Here is a 21,059-nt window from a genome sequence, read left to right on the forward strand (position 1 = left end):
TTCTTTATTTGTCACAGTCCTGGCTTTTGAAAGCTTAAAGTTGTGCACAGGTGAATGATAATGCACAGTATCTACTGTTCATGCTCTCGGGCTCAATCTCATCTGTGGTTATTTGCTGTGGAAGTGCGCCCCCTGGTTTCCTCTCTCCTGGTAGTGCACCCTGCTGCTTCTGTCAGAAATCCCTGAAAGTGTTTTCTCTAACTCAATCTATCATTTCCATCCTTTTCCTGAACTTCTTAATATTCTCTTCTCTTCCTATTTGAACTTTAATGGTGCCACAAACCCCCATTGGGCCGCGGAGACTCCTCCAGGTCTCTCTCCACCTTCCTTCCCCTGAAAGATTTCCCCTGTCATCCCTTTTAAACGGCTCAGCGCCTCTAATCCTGACGGCTGACCACCGAGGGTATGGGGACGCGTTTGTTTTAATATTCCTCCCATTTGTTTTTCTATGTAGATTAAAACAAACACAAGAAGCAATCGCAGTTTTTTATTTATTTTACACACGGTGAGAAATTAGCAGCAAGCGGCTTTAATTGGATTCCCAGGCTCCAGACTGAGCTGCACCATGTGGATATGAGGCTGCTGCGTTTCCAACTCCTGGGAACTTCTCCTTCTCTTTTTTGGGGGGGTGGTGGTGGGGCAGGTTTTTTATATCTATGATCCAGTGCGCATCGCAGATCCCCTGAGGAGTTGATGGTGCAGATTTCGGAAGTGAATTCGTGGTGTTGAACTGCGGACATGGAGGGGGCAAAGAAAGGTAGGGACTCCGGATAATGTCTCCGTAGTGTCGGCTGCAAGATGGCACTGCAGGAATGTGCATTACAGAGAAATGCTTTGGTTCATTACACTTAAATGCTTTGTAGAAATCACATGCAATTGCAAATAGACAATGAAGCTGTCGATAAGTTTGCTCTTATAGTAAAATCATCGTTGCTTCAATTAAATTAAAGCATTTTACACTAATCAATGCACAACTTGCATCGTATTGAAAGTCCTTCATGTGCTGTTTTAACGTAGGTGAGATAATACACGCACCCACAGGCTTATTCCCTGTGCAGGGCGTTAGTGCTGCGGGTTAAGTGCCACACTGCTCCCTATAAAGAAGTAGGTCACATCTGGTCTTATAACGTGAGGCCTTCAGGACAGAGTACCTGTCTGTTACTGCAGCCATGTGGCCACTTGGGTGGGAAATTAAAAACGTTGATATTAGCAGTGGAATGTGGTGCGAGGTGGGACTGCAGGTTGTGCACCAACCAGACCTGGGTGCAGGGCAGTGAAGGTGTCCAACAATATGACACGCCTACTTCTCTATTAGCAATGAGCTAACATGGAAGGAATATTCAAATCTCAGTGATCATGTAATACCTGTGTTTAAGATTCCATTAACATCATTACTGTGTGGTTTCATTTTTGTTTGACAGATGCCCCCCCGGGGGAGAATGGAGGCAAGACGGACACCCTCGGGTCCACTGGCTCGTCCAGGAAAAGAGGTGGGGGGGCCAAGAAGGCCATGCAGGCGAACAAGTCTGCCCTCAGGGCCCCCCGAGCCCTCTGCTGCCTCACCCTCAGCAACCCCATCCGCATGGCAGCGCTGGCACTGGTGGAGTGGAAATATCCTTTTTCCTCACAGGGTTGGGGTGTTTGTGTTGACACCGTCCTGCTTGTGATTCAAACACATAATGAGTTAATGATGGGAGGAAGCATTTTGTGCAGTGTGTGCGTGTGTTACAGTAAAGATGCATTTTATCCCCTTAACTCCAAACCTCAAGCCCTTCGATATTTTCATTCTACTCGCCATTTTTGCCAACTGTGTGGCCATGGGCGTGACCAAGCCGTACCCAGATGACGACTCCAACGCCACCAATCACCAACTGGTGAGTTTCAAACAGAGGAGTACATATTTGAACTTGTATAACAGGAGATAAGGCTGAAACATGAGTGGAGATGACGTGGTATCACATGGAATCCACCAGATTATTATATATGGAGGAAAACATCCAAACTCGACTCACTGGAGGAATCAACTTTATTGCACTAGTGTGTTTGGACTCAGGGCCTTAAATCAAATGTGTAAAAGACACAATCTGGACACTGACCATGAGAACTAGACTCAGTGATGGTCGGCCTTAAAGGAAGCTGGGCTCCTCAAATAAGAGTACACAACAAAATGCAACATAAACAAATGATCATCCATCACAAAACCATGATGAAGTTAAAAACCCGGATGAATGTAAAGTCCTCCTATATAAAGGATCTAAAAAAGAACATTTCATATCTTCATTCAACTTTTGTGTTATTCCTGCATTCATACATGCACTGATATACGATATATGTGACGTGTGATTCATGGGAGATGTTCGAGGGGCCAACACTGAGAATATCACATGAAGCATGAGTTTTTTCTTCATCCGGCCACTGAAGAAGAGCTCGGTCCTTGGAGATATCATTTTTTTTATGTGTTTACATGGTAAATGTGACATTATTGAAGCTACAAAATGTTTTCAATCATGAAATAACCCGAAGTGGCTCAATTCATATTATATAAGTTTCCACATGTTTTCTGAGTCTCCTCTGACTTTCCTGAACTTAGTCTCGTCCTCAGGTCGTCTGTGTGATTCATGACAAGCGTGTAGGAAAAGGCCGTTTTAATGGCTGATGAAAAGTTGTTCATGAGCAGGACAGTGGTCAGTAGGTGTCCTGATGAAAGTAGCAACAATAGCTGAGGTAGTGTTGTGTTGGATGGTCATGGTATTAGAGGGGAAAAGTTGCGGTGCGACCTTAGCTCGGTGACCCTCTCAGGGATCATGACTTACTTAAACACCAACCATCTGCCTGGTCTCACTTCCCTCCCTCTCCGTCTCCCTCTTTACTCATCCGCGTCTCATTGTTCTCCGTAAATTCAACTCTACGTGATCTTCAAACTGAAACAAGTCGAACAAACTAAAAGAAGTGGGATTGTTCTCTCTCTTTACGGCACCTTGCTGCTTGGAATGATCTGCACCGGTTTGCAGAGAGTCCAAGGGATGAAATATCAGAGTTTTATTTGAGGTTGATTATGGTTAAAGGGGGGAGTCGGGTGGGACGTTGGGATAACTCCCCCGGTAGGTTGCATACCACTTAGTAAGGCTGCGTCTTTCCTGCAGCTCACTGGGTTTGAATCCAGTCGGAGCCCTTTGCTAACTTCTCATCTGCATTTCCTGTGAAATAAAGACTGAGAAATAAAGAAGAAAATGCCCAAAAACAGTTTGTAGCAGGGACACACACACACACACACACACACACACACACACACACACACACACACACACACACACACACACACACACACACACACACAGAGCCGCAGCAGGATAGGTGTGAGTAGATCCCTTTATTGGATTTCACAGAGGAGGTAATCTGACAGTTTAAGATTCTCTCCCCTACAGGGACTTAGCATCAGTTAATGTCAGGTTTTGGTGAACGTTACAGTATTTTGAGAATAAACCAGTCATCTCACGTTCAACCACATTGTGCGTGGATGATTAACAGCCTCTGGTAAAGTGCTGGTGACAGTGGAAGCGGTAATTAGCAGCGTTGAGCTCAAGGTTACAGAGGAAGAAGGGATTCCGTGAGAGACTTAAGCATGTGTTAGGCACTGGGTTAAGAGGTTAGAAAGCCACTGTTATCAGCCCTTAATGATCATAACACACGATGTGAAGGAAGACGCATGAAAAAGACAACTAATGCCTCGTATTGGTGTCTGCATTGAGAAGTAATGAAAAGTTTTCCAACTCTTTATTTTACTGTGAGACGATAACTTGACATTTTCTTGAGTACTCATTAATATTTATTCCTGTCAGACACTAACATTTAGAAAAAGGTCACTCCCGTTTTGCATCAGCAGACGAACGTCACCTTCTCTTTTCTTTCCAGGAACAAGTGGAGTACGTCTTCCTCGTCATCTTCACCATCGAGACCTTCACTAAAATCCTTGCCTACGGTTTAGTCATGCACCCCAGCGCCTACATACGCAGCGGATGGAACTTGCTTGATTTCGTTATCGTCATCGTCGGGTATTGTGGCGCTTCACTTAGTCACGATTCCCCAAATGTTGTGTCATTGATGAAAAAGTGAAGTAGCAGCGCTTGTTCTCTGCGCCTGTGCAGGTTGTTCAGTGTGATGGCGGAGGCCATGACGGATCATAAGCCAGGAGAGGCCCATCACGCTGCGGGGAAACCTGGAGGCCTGGATGTCAAAGCGCTCAGAGCGTTCAGGGTGCTGCGACCGCTTCGACTCGTATCTGGAGTACCAAGTGCGTCTGTTGTTTGTCTGTAGTTTTGTTCATTGATTGTGTTTCTATGCTTCAGACCATTGAAAAGTGTATGTTTGTGTCATCAGGTTTACAGATTGTGTTGAACTCCATCATGAAAGCCATGGTCCCCCTTCTCCACATCGGTATGCTGGTCATGTTCGTCATCATCATCTACGCCATCATCGGCTTGGAGCTCTTCATCGGCCGGATGCACAAGACGTGTTACTCCATCGGCTCAGGTCTCTGCTCTGTGAACAAGAACAAAACTCAGCCGAGCACACACCTTCCCCCAAGCTCCATTTTGGATTTGGATCTGCACCAAATTGCTCACACTCATAAATATCAGTCCCCTACACATGACAGAGTTATTTCATCAAGATCCAATAATCTAATAATTTCTTTTTTCATGGTTGTGTAAACTCACTTCCTGGTTGTTGTGCTGTGCTCCAGGCCTCATGGTGGAGGACGACCCGTCACCTTGTGCGTTTGCCGGCAGCGGACGCTTTTGTTTTGGCAACGCGACCGAGTGCAGGGGCAAGTGGGAGGGTCCCAACGGCGGGATCACAAACTTCGACAATATTTTCTTTGCCATTCTGACTGTTTTCCAGTGCATCACTATGGAGGGCTGGACAGATGTGCTCTACTGGGTATGCAGATGTGCTGCTACGTCCCCCACAGTTTATGTTTCACTCTACATTTAAATTGTTTAACAACACCTTGTCTCTCTGCCTCTGCACAGATGAACGACGCCATTGGTTTTGAGATTCCATGGATCTACTTTGTTTCTCTCGTCATCTTTGGATCCTTCTTCATCATCAACCTTGTATTGGGTGTGTTGAGCGGGTGAGTGCTCACTGCAGCGCACGTCTCAATTCTCCACACAAACTTTATCCCTTATATTTCTCCTCGTTTTCTGTTTGTCTAAGTTCTCTAAGTTTTTGTATCGGTGTGTATGAATATCCACAGAGAGTTCTCCAAGGAAAGAGAAAAGGCGGTGGCGCGTGGCGAGCTGCAGAAGGCGCAGGAGAGCAAACAGTTGGAGGAGGACATGATCGGCTACATGGACTGGCTCATCGAGGCGGAGGACGTGGATGAGGAAGGAAACAAACGTTAGTTTAATGCACGTTTACACCGACGCACACGCACATTTAATCCACGTGTCCTTACCTCTGCACAATCTGTATTTGTCTCTGAAGGTGCTGCGATCGCAAAGAAAAAGATGATGAAGAAGTTTGGCTGGTACAAACACAATGAGGACGGCGGAGGTGCGTCAGCTGTCACTGTTTGTTATTGTGATTATTTTATATGATCAAACTGTCTAACAGCAAATCTCTGTGTTCAGCGGAGTCCGACTCTGATGACGACATCGCGTACCTCGATGATGACAACGGCTTCTGCGCTTCTCTCATGTGAGGAAACAGAGAAATATCAGTTGACTTTGTTTTGGCTCAGAAGAGGAGGCTGGTTAATTAATCGCCTCTTTTTTCTCATCGTCTTGTTTTCTCAGGGCAAAGATGATGGCCAACAGCTTCTGGTGAGACGCTCAACATTACACACTGTGTGAAATATTAATGTGATGAAGAGCATGAGCCTCCAGTGACGTTCTTAGCTCTCCCAGTTGGGGCGTAACAATAAAATACATTTGTTTGTATGATTGCTAACATTTAGTTTTATTGATTTTATTATATATGAGTCGTACAAGATGGATTAAACATGATATGTAGGTGTTATATGCAAAAACGATTGTTTACCCAAAGTATGTTTCTAAAACATGTGAATATAATGAAGTTGTACCAATTTTTGTTAACTTGATAACAAAGACGAATGAAATCTTTTATAACAAATTTATGATATTTCAAATGCATTAGAATATAACTCAATGTTCCTTCAGACTCTTTTCAGTTTATTGTCTTAACATCAACATTTAAGTCCAAATATCAATGACATCTTTGAGGCGTTGAGTGTTTTTTGTTTGTTTGTTTGCTTGTTTCTAAATTAAATGTGTGTGTCCGTTAGAGCCCGACTGATTTATTGGTCAGCTGATAGACCAATATGAGCTTTTCACAGACAAATCCGTATCAGTATTTATATTTGCAGATATGCACGGTTTAGGCAGATATATGTGTATCAGAAATGTTTTACTCCTTAATATCAGCATCGGCCCCAGAACCCCTCAGATTCTAATGTCCCCTCTTCCCTTAGTGACCAGTTGTGCCAGCTGAATCACACCATGAGGAAGAATTGTCGAGTGGCTGTGAAGACCACAAACTTCTACTGGCTGGTGCTGCTGCTGGTGTTTCTCAACACGATTGCCAGTGCCTCCGAGCATTACGGACAACCGAAGTGGCTCACAGAGATGCAAGGTGGGTAGGACCACACTCCTCCGTGCCCCCAAACCCTCTGTTCACTTTGATTCTGGAGAGAAATCTAAACGCGGCTCCACCTGTTCCTCTCCGCTCTTCCACAGAGCGAGCCAACAAGGTCCTGCTGCTGCTCTTCACCCTGGAGATGCTGCTGAAGATGTACGCCTTCGGCCTGCAGATCTATTTCATGGCGCTGTTCAACCGCTTCGATTGCTTCGTGGTGTGCGGCGGCATCCTGGAGACGCTGCTCGTCGAGTTGGAGGCTATCCCCCCCATCGGCATCTCCGTGCTGCGCTGCATCCGTCTGCTCAGGATATTCAAGATGACACGGTAACTGAAACACAGAGCTGAACAGGGACAGCTGCCATCTTTGACCTGTCCTGTGTGCAATTTCCTGAAGTGTATCCATGCTCTCCTGTTTGCTTGCAGGCACTGGGCTGCTCTGTCCGACCTCGTCAATTCACTGCTCAACTCCATGAAGGCTATCTGCTCCCTTCTCCTGCTGCTCTTCCTCTTCCTCATCATCTTCGCTCTGCTTGGCATGCAGCTGTTTGGAGGCAAATTCAACTTTGACGAGATGCAGATGAAGAGAAGTACATTCGACTCCTTCCCTCAGGCTCTGCTCACTTGTTTCCAGGTGATTTGCATCCCCACAGCATCTTGCTATAGATGTATGTGGATATATAGATCTATATTCTATATGCAGTGGTGTGAATGACAGCTTGTGTCTGACGGTTTGTCTTTGCAGATTCTCACAGGAGAGGACTGGAATGCTGTGATGTACGACGGCATCATGGCCTACGGGGGTCCCATCTTCCCCAACATGGTGGTGTGCATGTACTTTGTCATCCTCTTCGTGTGTGGTAACTGTATCCTTTTCCAAGAGGCCATCAACAGATCAATGATGATTGTAAACGGATCTCTGGTCCAACTGTGGCCTGAAGGTTAAATTTAGTCTTTTCATTTCCAACGTAGAGCAAATGTGATTCCTTCATTTTGTGGTCAGACATCCTGCTGAACGTCTTCTTGGCTATCGCTGTGGACAACTTGGCCGGAGGCGGAGGAAAGACGAAAGTGGAGTAAGTTTGACACAGTGAAGGGTGATGTAGCAAAAGGCTGTAGCAGACACGTCCATAACAGACTCGTGCTTTTATTTCCTGCTACTTTCACACTGATTAGTATAAAATGTTAATTTTCACTCAGCTGACTTTGTTTTTTCAGAGAGAAAAAGGACGACGAAGAAGAGTGGGATGAGGATGAAGAGAAAGAAGATGAAGATGCCGGGGTAGATATTGTTTTCATATTTTTCTCTACTTTTTAAATTAAAAAAAAGGTAAGACACCAAAGTTAACAGCATTTGATCTGGTGTTGTGTTTGTAGAACGATGAGGACGACTGGCAGGAGAACGAGGAGCTGAGAGCCATCGAGGGACTCGAGGGTGAGTGAGACGGACGTCGCTCTGCAGGACAAACGCTTGATGTGCAGGTTACCGTGGAAACTGTCTCATACCTTTGCACCTTATTTCATTGTAGGCGTGGCTCCTTTAAAGGCAGACTTCTCGCCTAAAGAGAAGATCGTACCGATTCCTGATGGGAGCTCCTTCTTCATTCTTGGAAAGAAAAACTGGTAATCTGAGAATATGTGTTTGTTTTTCGCAATTAACCCAATTCTACTAAATTCTATAAAACTTTTTAACTTTAACTACTAATTCAGCACCAAGTAACTCTACACTTTCCTAATTTCCTTCCAATCCTCAGTTTGCGAGTCGCCTGCCACAACCTCATCCATCATCCCTACTTCACCAACTTGATCCTCATCTTCATCATCTTCAGCAGTATTTCCCTGGCTGCTGAGGATCCAATCAAATCCCACTCATTCAGAAACATAGTGAGAACAAAGCACATCGGAGCCTCGCTGGCATTTTTCATGCAAACTTTCAAACCTCACACTGGTTCCTCTTCTCCTCAGGTGCTTGGTTACGCAGATTATGTGTTCACATCAGTTTTCACGGTGGAGATCGTCCTGAAGGTAACGGGGACAGTGGCTGAAATAAACACAATGACATTCAAAATGAAACGAGTGTGTAAACGTTTCTCCACCTCCTCTCTCGTGTCTAGATGACGGTCTACGGAGCTTTTCTGCACAGCGGCTCCTTCTGTAGAAATGCCTTCAATCTCCTGGACCTACTGGTCGTCGGTGTGTCGCTCGCGTCCTTCTTTCTGCAGTGAGTAGACGCCTGTGGGACGCAGACTTCAAACAAAAGACATCGATCAGAGACACTTTTTTTACACTTTTCACAATTTCACAATTTACACATTTCAATTTCTTTTATTTCTCTTGAAATTCTTTAAACCCTCGTTGCTCTCAGTTCAAGTGCGATCTCGGTGGTGAAGATTCTCCGAGTCCTGCGTGTGCTCAGGCCTCTTCGAGCCATCAACAGAGCCAAGGGGCTAAAGGTAAATTACTTTTTAAATCTTTCTTTTGTGATTGTAAAAATCATACATTTAAAGTGTTGTTTATTTGAAGCTAACACGCGGGCTGTGTTGTTACTATGTTCACAGAATGTGGTGCAGTGTGTGTTCGTGGCGATCCGCACCATCGGTAACATCCTGATTGTCACAACCCTGCTTCAGTTCATGTTTGCATGTATCGGAGTGCAGCTCTTCAAGGTGCGTGTTCAAGACTTCGACCTTTTCAACTCTTAAAACTAGAAGAGCGGATACCTCTGCCAAATCCCAACAGTCTGCACCTAAGTTCACACACTCATAGATTTCATTTTAAATGTGCCAGACTTTCTTTTCCATCAAGATCCATGAATTATTCTCTGGGAAATTGGCAGAAAGATGTCGGGAAAATGCCCCTTTTTTCTGGATTTGCACCAAAATTGTATTTGCTCTTTCTTGGCCCGTGTTCCATCGGCCAAGTTTCATGGAAATCTGTTCAATAATTCTTGTGTAATCCTGCTGACAACAAAAACAAATGGAAAGAGGTGAAAACCCAACGTCCACGGTGGAGGTAAAGTAGAAGAAGTAAGTGGCTGTTGAGGGTTTTTAACCTTCTCTGTGCTTCATGTTACAGGGAAGATTCTACAGCTGCACAGATGAAGCCAAACACACTCCAGACGAGTGCAAGTCAGTGTCCTGGTGTCATTTCTCTGCAGAATTTAAAGAGCCTTTAACATGCTTGTGTGTGTGTCATCAAACGTGTGTCTCCTGTTTGTTTCCAGAGGAACGTTTGTTGTCTTTAAAGACGGGGACATGAACCACCCCATGGTGAGAGAGAGGATCTGGGAGAACAGCGAGTTCAACTTCGACAACGTGCTGATGGGCATGCTGGCTCTATTCACCGTGTCGACATTCGAAGGCTGGCCACAGTGAGTAGCAACTATGGGTCACGAATGTTTAGCCAATGTTCCCACAGACTGTAGATAAAGATGGACGACATGTGTCTTCCATTGAACAAAAATGAAGCCAAATTCTCCTGGATACGGGGGGCTGCCATCTTGTGCTCTAGACAGTGGCGATTGTGGTGTGGAGCCATGCTATCGTAGTTCCACTGATTGACATCCTCATCCAATCAAATGTCAGTCGTGACATTTCATTTTTATAGCGTCAAATAACTAATTAAAAACCAAACTTACCAAAAACATAAAGATGTTAAATGTTAAAAATGAAAAGATCTAGCCCACTTAAAATGACAGAAAGCATCTTTGTGACTTTGACTTTTTAGTTACGGGAGGAGGAGACATCTTTATACACAGTCACATGAATATTACGGAAGTAGTGTGTTTGTTGGGGAATTTAGTTTTCTGTTGATCTTGTAGTTGGGATTGACACAAAAACTTTCATCTATTTTCATCGTGTGTGTAGTTTACGATTTCTTCTAGGAAACGTTTCCTCACTGTTTTATTTTAATTGTTTTGTATAAAGGCTCCTCTACCGGGCGGTGGATGCCAACGCGATCAACCGTGGACCCATCTACAACTACCGAGTGGAGATCTCCATCTTCTTCATCATCTACATCATCATCATCGCCTTCTTCATGATGAACATCTTCGTGGGTTTCGTCATCATCACGTTTCGAGAACAGGGAGAGGCGGAGTTTAAAAACTGCGAACTCAACAAAAATCAAGTCGGTTCCTTTGTAAAAACCTTCCTTTTATAATTTTAAGCGTTGTTGTGATTACTCTTGAATGAGCGATGCATTTGTTGGACAGTGACTAACTGGCTCTCGTCTCTTTGCCCCCGTGCAGCGTCAGTGTGTGTACTACGCCCTCAAAGCTCAACCTATAAAGATTTACATCCCCAAAAACCCCTCCCAGCTCAAATTCTGGAGAATAATCAACTCCAGTCAATTTGAATACATCATGTTTGCGCTGATTCTGGGAAACACGCTCACTCTGGCTGTTCAGGTAACGTCTCACACACACACGTCGCTGCTCAGAACACACACACAGAGAAACACTGATCCATCTCAGTGTTGTGATGATTTGTACGTTTTTGTCCTGTCAGCATTACGAGCAGTCTAAAATGTTCACCTCCGTCATGGACATCCTCAACATGATCTTCACTGTGGTTTTCACCATAGAGATGATCATCAAGCTACTGGCTCTGCGGGCTCACGTGAGGATCTTTAATCTTTCAAAACCAATGTTCACAACAACTGCAGTTTTTTTTGCTGACTGTCACTTTGCTCATTTGTCTTCACGCAGCATTATTTCATCGACCCCTGGAACTCGTTCGATGCTTTGATCGTCGTGGGGAGTGTGTTGGACATCGCAGTCTCGGAGCTCAGTGTAAGTTCCCTCCACACAGTGTAGTTACAGAACCCTGCCTCCTCCATGTTAGCAGATGGGACATTGATACAAATAAAAAGACAAAATACATGTCACATAGATTTTTCTATATATTATGTTTTCTTGACGGATGTTTTACACAAATAATGAAACTATTTGAATCTGATCCTGGCGATTTTTCAATCTCTTTTCTTCTCCATACGTCCTCTGCCTGTTGTTGATTTCCTGAAACGTTGATCCAGGGAGGAGGCGGCCATGGCGAGGTGAGAGCTGAACACAACCATTGGAGTTTCACATGTACGAGCTGTATTTACCTTGTTTCGTATGAATTATTATTATTTCCTTTCCAGGGCAGTAAAGGAGAAAGTGGAAAAGTGTCCATCACCTTCTTCCGATTGTTCCGAGTCTTGCGTTTGGTCAAACTTCTCAGCAAAGGAGAAGGTATCCGAACTCTCCTCTGGACGTTTGTCAAGTCGCTCCAGGTCAGTGCAGCGCAGAGCAAATCGTTCACATGACGACAGCAATGATTGAATAAAGGGCTGATTTCAGTCTGTTGCCTCTTTTCTGCTCAGGCTCTGCCTTACGTTGGTCTGCTCATCGCGATGATCTTTTTCATCTATGCTGTAATTGGCATGCAGGTGAGTCGTCCAGGATTAGAAGAGCTAATCAACTCTTTTTAAATGGTTTCATTTTCATAACCAAATAGTGTAATCGATTACAGTATAGAGCAAACAAAAGAGTCGGCCAACCTTTCACAAAATCCTTACCAGTGGATCAGATCCTCTGGTTCCAACCATATGTCTCTCACCGTGTGCACTGATCTGCCTGCAGACGTTTGGGAAAGTGGCCATAGATGACGACACACACATCAACAGGAACTGCAACTTTCAGACTTTCTTCATGGCCGTTCTGGTGCTTTTCAGGTCAGTCGTTTAAGAAACATCATATCTTTTTAAACTTGATCCCTCCATCAATGGAGAGTAGGCAAAAACTACTGGATGGATTACCATGAAATTTGGTAGAAGGATGGGACTTGGGCCAAGAAAGAACTCCTTTCAAACCAGATTCACAGTATCTTGATACTTTAAAGGTTAAAAGCAAAAGTTACTGCTTTGATCATCAGAAATTAAGTTTAAAAATAGGTTGCAATTCTGTATAGTGACAGTTTTTCTGCCAAGCCCAAGTTATGCCCCGACACAATATCACATATTCGCTGCATTAATTAAAACTAGATTTGAAGGTGGTATTAATGTGTCTCTGTGTCCTTGTAGGTGTGCCACTGGAGAACAGTGGCAGGAGATCATGTTGGCAGCTCTGCCCGGCAGACGCTGTGACCCAGAGTCCGACACCGAGCCTGGCGAAGAGTTCACCTGCGGCAGCAACTTGGCCTACATCTACTTCATCAGCTTCTTCATGCTCTGTGCTTATCTGGTGAGCGACACAGATTACTGCTCACACTTAGTAAAACACTTTACCTGCTCCTGACTCCAAATTAAATGTAGGCATAATTAATTCAGAGTTGTGTTTTACAGACTGTGAGGTCAGGTGGGATAAAAGTCAGATTAAAGAAGAGAGAATAAAAGTTTTAAAAGCTTAAACTGTCTTCTCCAATTCCCCGCTCTGATACAGAACCTCCACATCCGTGGATTTTGTTAATCCAGAGAGCAAATCACAAAATCCTGATTTAAACAGTGTGCAAATGTTTTTGGTAACATTTCAGTGACCTCAGTTCTATTTTTAGACTCTAAACGGTTTGAAAGAACGTGACTTTAAACAAGGAAGTTCTGCGTGAATCTGATCTGAAGTACATTAAGTGAGTAGCGAGCGCAACATTTTAATCCAAACAATTTTTATAAGAAGAGTTTAAACCTCTTGTTTCCCTCACTTCACATATTTGACTCCATCGTGGACTTTTAACCTCCTCCCTGGTTTGACTCAATTTTCTCAGTCTGAACTGTTTCCTTATTCCTCGAAGCCTGATTTCCAACCACAGTATCCAGGTTCCCGTTCCTTCTCCTTCATGTGTTTCCCACATCCCTTCCATGGTTTCCTCTCTTGTGGGCAGCTGACGTCCATCAGTCTGTGTGTGGTCCTCGACCTTTAGCAGACACCGACTGAGACCCTCCTGCCAGCTCAAAGTAGACCTGGACGTCTGAGTCCTGCTGTGGTTTGCTATATTAGAAGCTGGATGGACTGAGGTGCTCCAATAACAACTAAATGCAAAATGCCAGACTTTAAATTTTATTCAAACTACTCTTATTAATGAGCCAATAACATATTAACTTCTAACGCCTTAAAGCAACATGATGCAACTTTTTTTTACCTTAAAATAGCAGTGTCATGAAAAATGTTTAATTGGTCTCTGACATTGAATATGGAGAAAGTTTCCTCTTTCCTTCCTTCTCACTCTGAACGTCTGTTCGGAAACTGACAGAAAAAATTAAAATTCACAATCGGGTCCAGCGAGTTGAAGAGTAAAGCTGAACTATAGATCAATTAAAAATAATTAAAAGACAGTATTATAACTTACAGATTTCTTTAAGGGTAAATGATACTGATTAATAACTATTAATAATGTTTCAAGGGTCTTTGTGTCACACTTTTTTGACGATGGTTCAAATCTCGCATTATAAGTGATGTGTCACACATGGTGTTTTTTTCTGTTTCCCTCGTCCTTCTCTCTGTCAGATCATCAACTTGTTCATCGCAGTCATCATGGACAACTTTGAATACCTGACACGAGACTGGACCGTGCTCGGGACTCACCACCTGGACGAGTTCAAGAGAGTTTGGTCCGACTACGACCCAGAGGCCATGTGAGGCTCACTCCTCGTTTCTCTTTCCTCCTCTTTTGCTCAGCTCCTTCTGTCTTTGCTCCATCTCACTGCCCAGAAAAATAAATGCACGTCACTTGCAGACTCTTGGCGACTCGAGTGTCGTCGTGCTGCAATGTGCAGAAATTACGATTATCCTTCAGTAATTGTCTGATTGGTGTTTGTGTGCTTTTTGCAGAGGTCGTATAAAACACATCGACGTGGTCACTATGCTGCGAAGGATTCAGCCGCCGCTCGGTTTTGGAAAACTATGTCCTCATCGAGTTGCTTGTAAAGTAAGTCACCACAGTCAGTGCTTCACATCAGGCTTCAGGGGCCGGATTAGATGGATGGATCTCACTCCCTCTGCTTCACCTTGTCCCCTCAGAGACTCGTCGCTATGAACGTCCCGCTACACCACGACGGGATGGTCACCTTCAGTGCAACTCTGTTTGCCCTCGTGCGAACCTCACTGAAGATCAAGACTGAAGGTGAGTCCGTACGACCCACTCATCCACACTGGTCTGACTGGTATGAGACACGGTGCTGAGTGTAATCTGGCTGCTGCTGGGTTTGTTGTCCCCCTCAGGCCCCATCGACCAACAGAACGAGGAGCTGAAGGTGATCATTAAGAAGCTGTGGAAGCGAACCAAGCCCAAGCTCATCGATGAAGTCATTCCTCCCCCTAGAGGTACATCCAAAAATTACATAGCTGCCAATAGAGAGGTAGAGAAAACAGACATCACTCAGAATATTTAAAAAAAGGTTTTCCCATTAATGGAACCTGTTTCTTCTGAGAGTAAAATAGCAAATATCCGCTGTGAAATTCAGCACATTCATGTATCTTGTTATCCAGAGAAATGTGTAAAGTTTATTCAGCTCCTCTTCCCCTCCACCACCTGCAAAGTACAAGTTTTTCAGTTTTTCATTTCTCTCTTTTTCCTCCCCAGGGGACGAGGTGACTTGTGGGAAGTTTTACGCCAGCTTCTTGATTCAGGACTATTTCAAAAAGTTCCGCAAGAGAAAGGAGAGGGAGAGGAAATCCAAGAGGAAGGACAGGGCGGCTTTTCTTCAGGTGACTTTGAAAAGAGATTTGTTTTACGTAGTTTATAGTAAACTTCGCTTTGAGCCATAATTTGGGTGTGATTATGGTTTTTCCTTTAACTTAAATCTTTGAATGGGCAAAATATTCTTCCTTTCAAATGTGTCATAGTTCATTAAAACGTGTTGTGTGTGTGTGTGTGCTGGAGGTTTCTTCATCACACAAGCTGCAGAAATTTAACCACTTCAGCAGATGAATGTGAAAACAGTAACTAATACCAAACTCATCCAGATTCTGTAAAGTTACAGTAAAACATCCAACTACAATTTTGTGTTTCTTTGTAGATATGTGGTGGACAATCATTTTAAACATTGGCGGTTTATTATTTTGTGTTCTCAGCAAGGGCTGCGGACGCTGCAGGACCTGGCTCCAGAGATGCGTTTGGCGATGGCCTGTGACCTGGAGGAAGAGGAGGGCGTAGACGGAGAGATATTTGACAGCGAGCATGGAAACTCCGTGAGCACCACGCCCGCCAGCACGCCGATGCCCCCCATAGAGATTCTGGTGGAGCAGATGACCGTGGTAGTCGAACCAGAGCCCAGGAAAACCAACGGGGGCGTGATCACAGAGCAGGTGACGGCCCTGCAGGAGCACCAGAGGCCAGGGTCCGAGCTGGGGGGTGTAGAAGTCGTGACGGAGCAGCCTGTGAGGTCCGAGTGCCCGCCCATCAGGTGAGTTGCTCTCATTTGTCTTTATAAATCATTGTCTTTGTGATTTTAATGAAAGTCATCACGAGTTTCCGCATTTTCCTGCTCTCTACCGACAGGGTGGACTCCCTCAGCGAGTTGCCTTCCCCACCTCCACCTCCTCCTCCTCCTCCTCCTCCTCCTCCTCCTCCTCCGCCAGAGACGTCAGGGGGAGCAGAGGTTGTCGCTGAAGAACCGGTTGTGGCAGATACGACTCAAGTATCTGAGCAGGTTTATAATATTGAAGGCGATGCTGCACTTTTAGCATCAGAAGACAGGTAAGAATCAAAGGGAGCAGAGAGTAGCAGTTTGTAATAAATGAATAGAAAACTAAAAGTGTGACATTTTGCTAAATGTACATATATGTGTTGTTGTGGATATTTAGATTACAAGACCTATATCACTTTAATGTCGTTCTCTGAAGTGTGAAACTTGATTACACCCAAAAAATTACGTATCAGCTCTTCTTAAGGTCTCTAAATTAATATATCTAATCTTTTTGGGTTAATTCTTACAAAAATAACAGTATAAAGACAATTTGTTGTGTTTGTACAGGCGGTTTATGGGGAATTATTTCTTGATTTCAGTCAGTTGCTGCTCCTTGCCAGGAAATAGTCACTCCCCACACAAACCTCCATAAACCAAGAGTTTTGTAGTTTGTTCACTTTGGTTTTTGTGCAGAAAGATATTACATTTTAATTACCGAGCTTTAGAGCTGATGCACACTTCATATGTAAAGAAACAGATGTGAGAGCTGTATTAATCCTCTCGTCTATATCTCGGTGTGAATGTGAGGAAGCATTTTGCAAAGTGTTCCTTTAATAACATCAATTAATGATGAACATCTTGGATTTCATAGGTACGTGTATCCAGAACCGGTCGCTCCTGTACCGCCGGAGACCGACTACAATGCACAGAGCTTGAAGGAAGCCAGCAGCGTAGGAGAGATTCCTTATGACACCCAAGATGCTAATGGCTTCATCAGCAACGATTACAGCACCGCCAACATGAATGGAGGGAGCGTCGCAGTCAGCCTGACTCCCTACACCCCAAATGGGTACAACGGGAACGGATACTCCAGCTACAATGAGAACGGAAGCGTCATCAGCATCAATGGAAATGGAAGCACGTTGAACGGCGGCGATGAAAACGGCAGCTCACTGACGAGCTACAATGGGAACAATGGCTACAGTGGAAATGAGAGCAGAGGTGCCCAGTTTATTAGGCGAAGGCTACTTCCTAACATCCCCAAAGGTCAGACACATACTTTTGTTTTGTTTTGTTTTACTCTTGTTTGAAATGACCTTATTTCACACAGTCGTTTGTGAGACTATTTTTCCATTAAGCATCATTCTTAACAGATTTACAATCAAAGTGTTTACTTAATTATTAATGTTCAGTTAAGTCATCACTGGGAATACTACTCAACCTATAAAAAAAACAATAATGAAACAATAATACTAATAATAATAGTAGTAAGAAGAAGAAGAACAATAAGAAAAAGAAGAAGAAGAAATAGAAGAACAAGAACTTAGTGCAGAGAGCGTCTAACAAATGATACAATTGGTTGCATTATGGGATATATACATAATATGACTGTAAACCTTATATTTAAAACCACCAGTTTAACTTCTACTTGAATAATCAGAGATGTTTAATTAAAAAACAATGTGTTATTTACCTTCTAACTATGATGTGAGATAATCACCAATTATTTATGCATGAGATTATAGTTGTAAACTTTCACTGGTAATGCCAAAGCCCCCCCACACAGGGTAATAGAGTCCTGACCCACTTCCTAGTTGTTCCTTATTGTTCCAGGTCGTACGCCTGCCTTTAACCTGCAGTGTCTGAGGCCTCAGAGCAGCCAGGACGACCTCCCCATCCCAGGAACCTATCGTGGAAACACATCCCAATCCAGGTCCCGTCCACAGGTACAACCACAGCATGGAACTTCTCTCAAACGGTTTTCAACCACCAAAACGTTTTGCATCTGGTTTCACTGGTCTTCTGCTCTCGCTCCCTTGTGTCAGACCCAGCAGAGCATCGAGCCCCGGCCCGGCAGCGTGTCCTCGATGTCTACGGCCTCCTGGGTAAACACAACGGCAGCTGGCGCCGCTCCTGTCCCGGGAATAATCCCACCCTCGGGGCGCAGGGGCAAGCTCATCTACTCTCCTATGATGCTGGTGGACGAAGCCACCGGCAGCAGTCAGCCGATGTGGAGCGACGGCTCTGCCAGCCTCCCCGCAGGAAGCCAGCCCGGCTGGCACCCCGGACAGACGAGGACCTACACCAGCATGAGGATGCCGCCGGTCAATCAGGGCTACGTGAACAAAGGCAGTGCCGACAGTCTGGTTGAGTCGGTGAGTAAACATATAACAACTTACAAGGACATAGATCTGTCTTAAAACTGTTGTCATTGTAAGATAGTTGGTTTGGTGAAGTGCTGAACCGTCATATTAACTTTATTTAATCCTAACGGGACAAGACTGTAGATTTTGTTCCCCATCACTTTCATTGGAGACTCCCACCTACTGTCTCTGTCTGTAGTTACAGAGGTAATGTGGCGTTTCAAGGTCTATTTTCTATTAGACTAATGCACCTTATCTTCAATTACGGTGAAGTGTAAGTAATTCTGGGACACTGATATTCATTCATATCTGTCCTACATGATATATGTCTTGTATTGAATTCATTATGGTCTTGAAGGGTCTGTGAAAGGATCTATTTGTGGTTGGTACGAACAGGAGGTATAATTACAGCAAGAAAAACTTATAGGACTCCTTAAATATACCCAAATATACATGATATGGTAAATGTTCTGTAAATACTATACAAAAAAATATAATTCCACAATCAGCCAGATATACACAGTAATATAATATATATATAATAAAAGGGAAAGAAATGAAGTTGCTGCTCAGTGGTGCCCATTTAGCATTTCAAAGTGGCAGAGAGTGAGTATCTGAAAACATAATCCCGTCTCACATATTTGTTTCTCTCCTCGCCAACATCAGATCCTGATCTCCGAGGGTCTCGGCGTCTACGCCAGGGACCCCAAGTTCGTGACCTTCGCCAAGAGGGAGATCGCTGAAGCCTGCAACATGAGCATGGACGACATGGAGAACGCTGCCACCGACCTGATAGCTCGCGGCGCCAGTCAGTCCCTCTCTCGTTTCGAGGAGGAGCTGGCCGATGAAATGAACTGTGTGATTTCTTACTGAGATCAGAGAACTGTGTGAGAAAGTGAAGTACGAAGTTCTACAGAAGAAAAAAGGAGCGCGAGAGTCTTTTTAAAAAAAATGAGGTGTGTGTTTATATCTTCTGTGGAGAAAAAAAAAGAAATGATGTGATGGAGACATGAAGTTTGTTGTCTCGTGACTGAAATGCTTTTGTTTGTGGATGCCAAAACACAAATGCACTTATTTTAAGAACACGTCAGTATGTGGCAGGACGCGAGCGGGTTTCCAGGGAACGCTAGGACCGCGTCTGGCAGAAGAACCTGCTGAAGATGACAGCAAACAGTTGCTCTTAGCTTTATGACAAAGGACCATTTTACATTGTAATTCCCTTTTGTACTGTACGTGAATTGTTGACACTTTGTTCAAGTGTGTATTCAGTTGCAATCATGGCACATGCACACATAGACTTAAAATATGTTAAACTATTAGATCAATAACACTCGTATACTTACACAGATGAGGAGATCCAGTTCACGAGTGCCCAGCAGCATTCACTAATTTAGAGAAATATTTAAATATATTATATTTAATATCCTCTAAGATGAAACACGCATTAGCAAAAAATTTATGAATATTTCTTTTTTTGTCATGTTGGGGGGTTGTATCCATTGTGCACAAATAAAAACAAGTTTTCTCAGTTTGGTGTTTTATTACGTCACCAAGGAGTTTATGTTTTCATCTGTGTCTGTTTGTTTGTCTTATTTAGCAGCATTACACAAAAACTACCACACTGATTATATGGAACTTGATGGAAGGATGAAGTGGGGGTCAGGGAAGAACACGTTCAATTTAGGTAAGGAGACGAATCAGGTTCAACAACTGTACACGAGGACAACACGTAAACAGAAAAGAGAGTAGTGACGACAAAAAAACACACACACAGGGTAAGTATCCCTTAATTACTTTCTCAACACTCACAAGGCTCCAGCGCTCAAAGCAAACTTTATTAATGTTGATAATAAATAAGGGAGATTATAAACACCTATGACATCACATGAAGCAGGGAACCTCCACCTCACACATCTCGCTACAGGTCACCTCCCACAGAACATGATAGATAGATGGTAATATTGTCGCTTTCACCAATTTCCTAGGGAATAATGATGTAAAGAATTAGGCGCATTGAGGGAGCTGGTATCTATGAAGGTACGGGGACTATTTGTTGGGTTGTTAGGCCTTGACGGAGGTATCTGCCCTTCTGTGGCTGACATGTTAGTTCTTTTTGTGACAGTTGTTATTCTTGTGCAGAAAGAATATCGTGTGACTCCAAACATTTTACTGGAGCTGAAAGGTCCTGGAGGTTTTTGTTTATTTAACAATGAATGGATGTGGAGAACCACTAAGAGAAACACACACAAAAGATTGAATTATGTAATCAGCCATTAATGGACCGGCAGATGGACAACATCTGGGATTCACTTCTTCTTTGAGGGGAAAACAACGCGTGCAAAACAATAACCTGTGCGTGTTCTTAATCCTGTTTTATTAGATTATTTTTTACTGCAATTTGCACAAATGCAGATAACTTGAACTCTCACTGAACCTCCCACAACTTGCTCTGCTCAGAATGAGGTTTGCCCGGTGAGAGGGAAAATATATTCTGCTTCAAACACAGTAGTTGTGAATGTCAGGTGATTCCGCCGCCTCTCTAATGACCAGCAGCAGTTAGTGCAACCTTTACATCTCCCCCCCTGAACATCCCTCCTCCTGCTCCTGGAGCAGGAGCAGCCTCCATGCCTCCCTCCTCTTCATCACAACTCCCTCCAG

General features: G+C 43.9%; 1 protein-coding gene across 2 annotated transcripts; it reads left to right on the plus strand.

The window, feature by feature from the left end:
* The first annotated feature begins 622 nt into the window (after window positions 1-622).
* cacna1fa (calcium channel, voltage-dependent, L type, alpha 1F subunit a) lies at window positions 623-19,894 on the plus strand. 2 transcript variants are annotated; one of them, XM_034590319.1, is made up of 47 exons: window positions 624-757; window positions 1,422-1,611; window positions 1,769-1,874; window positions 3,913-4,052; window positions 4,146-4,291; window positions 4,378-4,530; window positions 4,742-4,938; window positions 5,031-5,134; window positions 5,258-5,400; window positions 5,488-5,556; window positions 5,634-5,700; window positions 5,799-5,825; window positions 6,494-6,654; window positions 6,759-6,984; window positions 7,084-7,291; window positions 7,403-7,523; window positions 7,661-7,733; window positions 7,876-7,939; window positions 8,035-8,092; window positions 8,187-8,280; window positions 8,412-8,541; window positions 8,623-8,682; window positions 8,772-8,878; window positions 9,023-9,110; window positions 9,216-9,323; window positions 9,733-9,785; window positions 9,881-10,027; window positions 10,584-10,785; window positions 10,907-11,065; window positions 11,166-11,276; window positions 11,366-11,449; window positions 11,692-11,712; window positions 11,800-11,931; window positions 12,022-12,087; window positions 12,281-12,372; window positions 12,721-12,880; window positions 14,138-14,265; window positions 14,462-14,558; window positions 14,651-14,753; window positions 14,852-14,953; window positions 15,213-15,337; window positions 15,704-16,035; window positions 16,131-16,328; window positions 16,910-17,304; window positions 17,872-17,984; window positions 18,084-18,413; window positions 19,068-19,894. In XM_034590319.1, exons 1-47 carry the CDS (start codon window positions 739-741, stop codon window positions 19,272-19,274), a joined length of 6,216 nt encoding a protein of 2,071 aa, XP_034446210.1. In that variant the 5' UTR covers window positions 624-738; the 3' UTR covers window positions 19,275-19,894. The 2 variants fall into 2 exon arrangements, with proteins under 2 accessions (XP_034446209.1, XP_034446210.1); XM_034590318.1 differs by having other exon boundaries at window positions 623-757; window positions 8,412-8,682.
* Window positions 19,895-21,059: the final 1,165 nt, after the last annotated feature.

The sequence above is a fragment of the Hippoglossus hippoglossus genome, chromosome 7, assembly GCF_009819705.1.
Source record: "Hippoglossus hippoglossus isolate fHipHip1 chromosome 7, fHipHip1.pri, whole genome shotgun sequence".
Taxonomy (NCBI): domain Eukaryota; kingdom Metazoa; phylum Chordata; class Actinopteri; order Pleuronectiformes; family Pleuronectidae; genus Hippoglossus; species Hippoglossus hippoglossus.

Coding starts and splice junctions, on each gene's coding strand:
- cacna1fa (XM_034590318.1), top strand. Junction 9,324..9,732: donor TCGGAGTGCAGCTCTTCAAG/GTGCGTGTTCAA, acceptor TTCATGTTACAG/GGAAGATTCTACAGCTGCAC. Junction 10,028..10,583: donor ACATTCGAAGGCTGGCCACA/GTGAGTAGCAAC, acceptor TTTTGTATAAAG/GCTCCTCTACCGGGCGGTGG.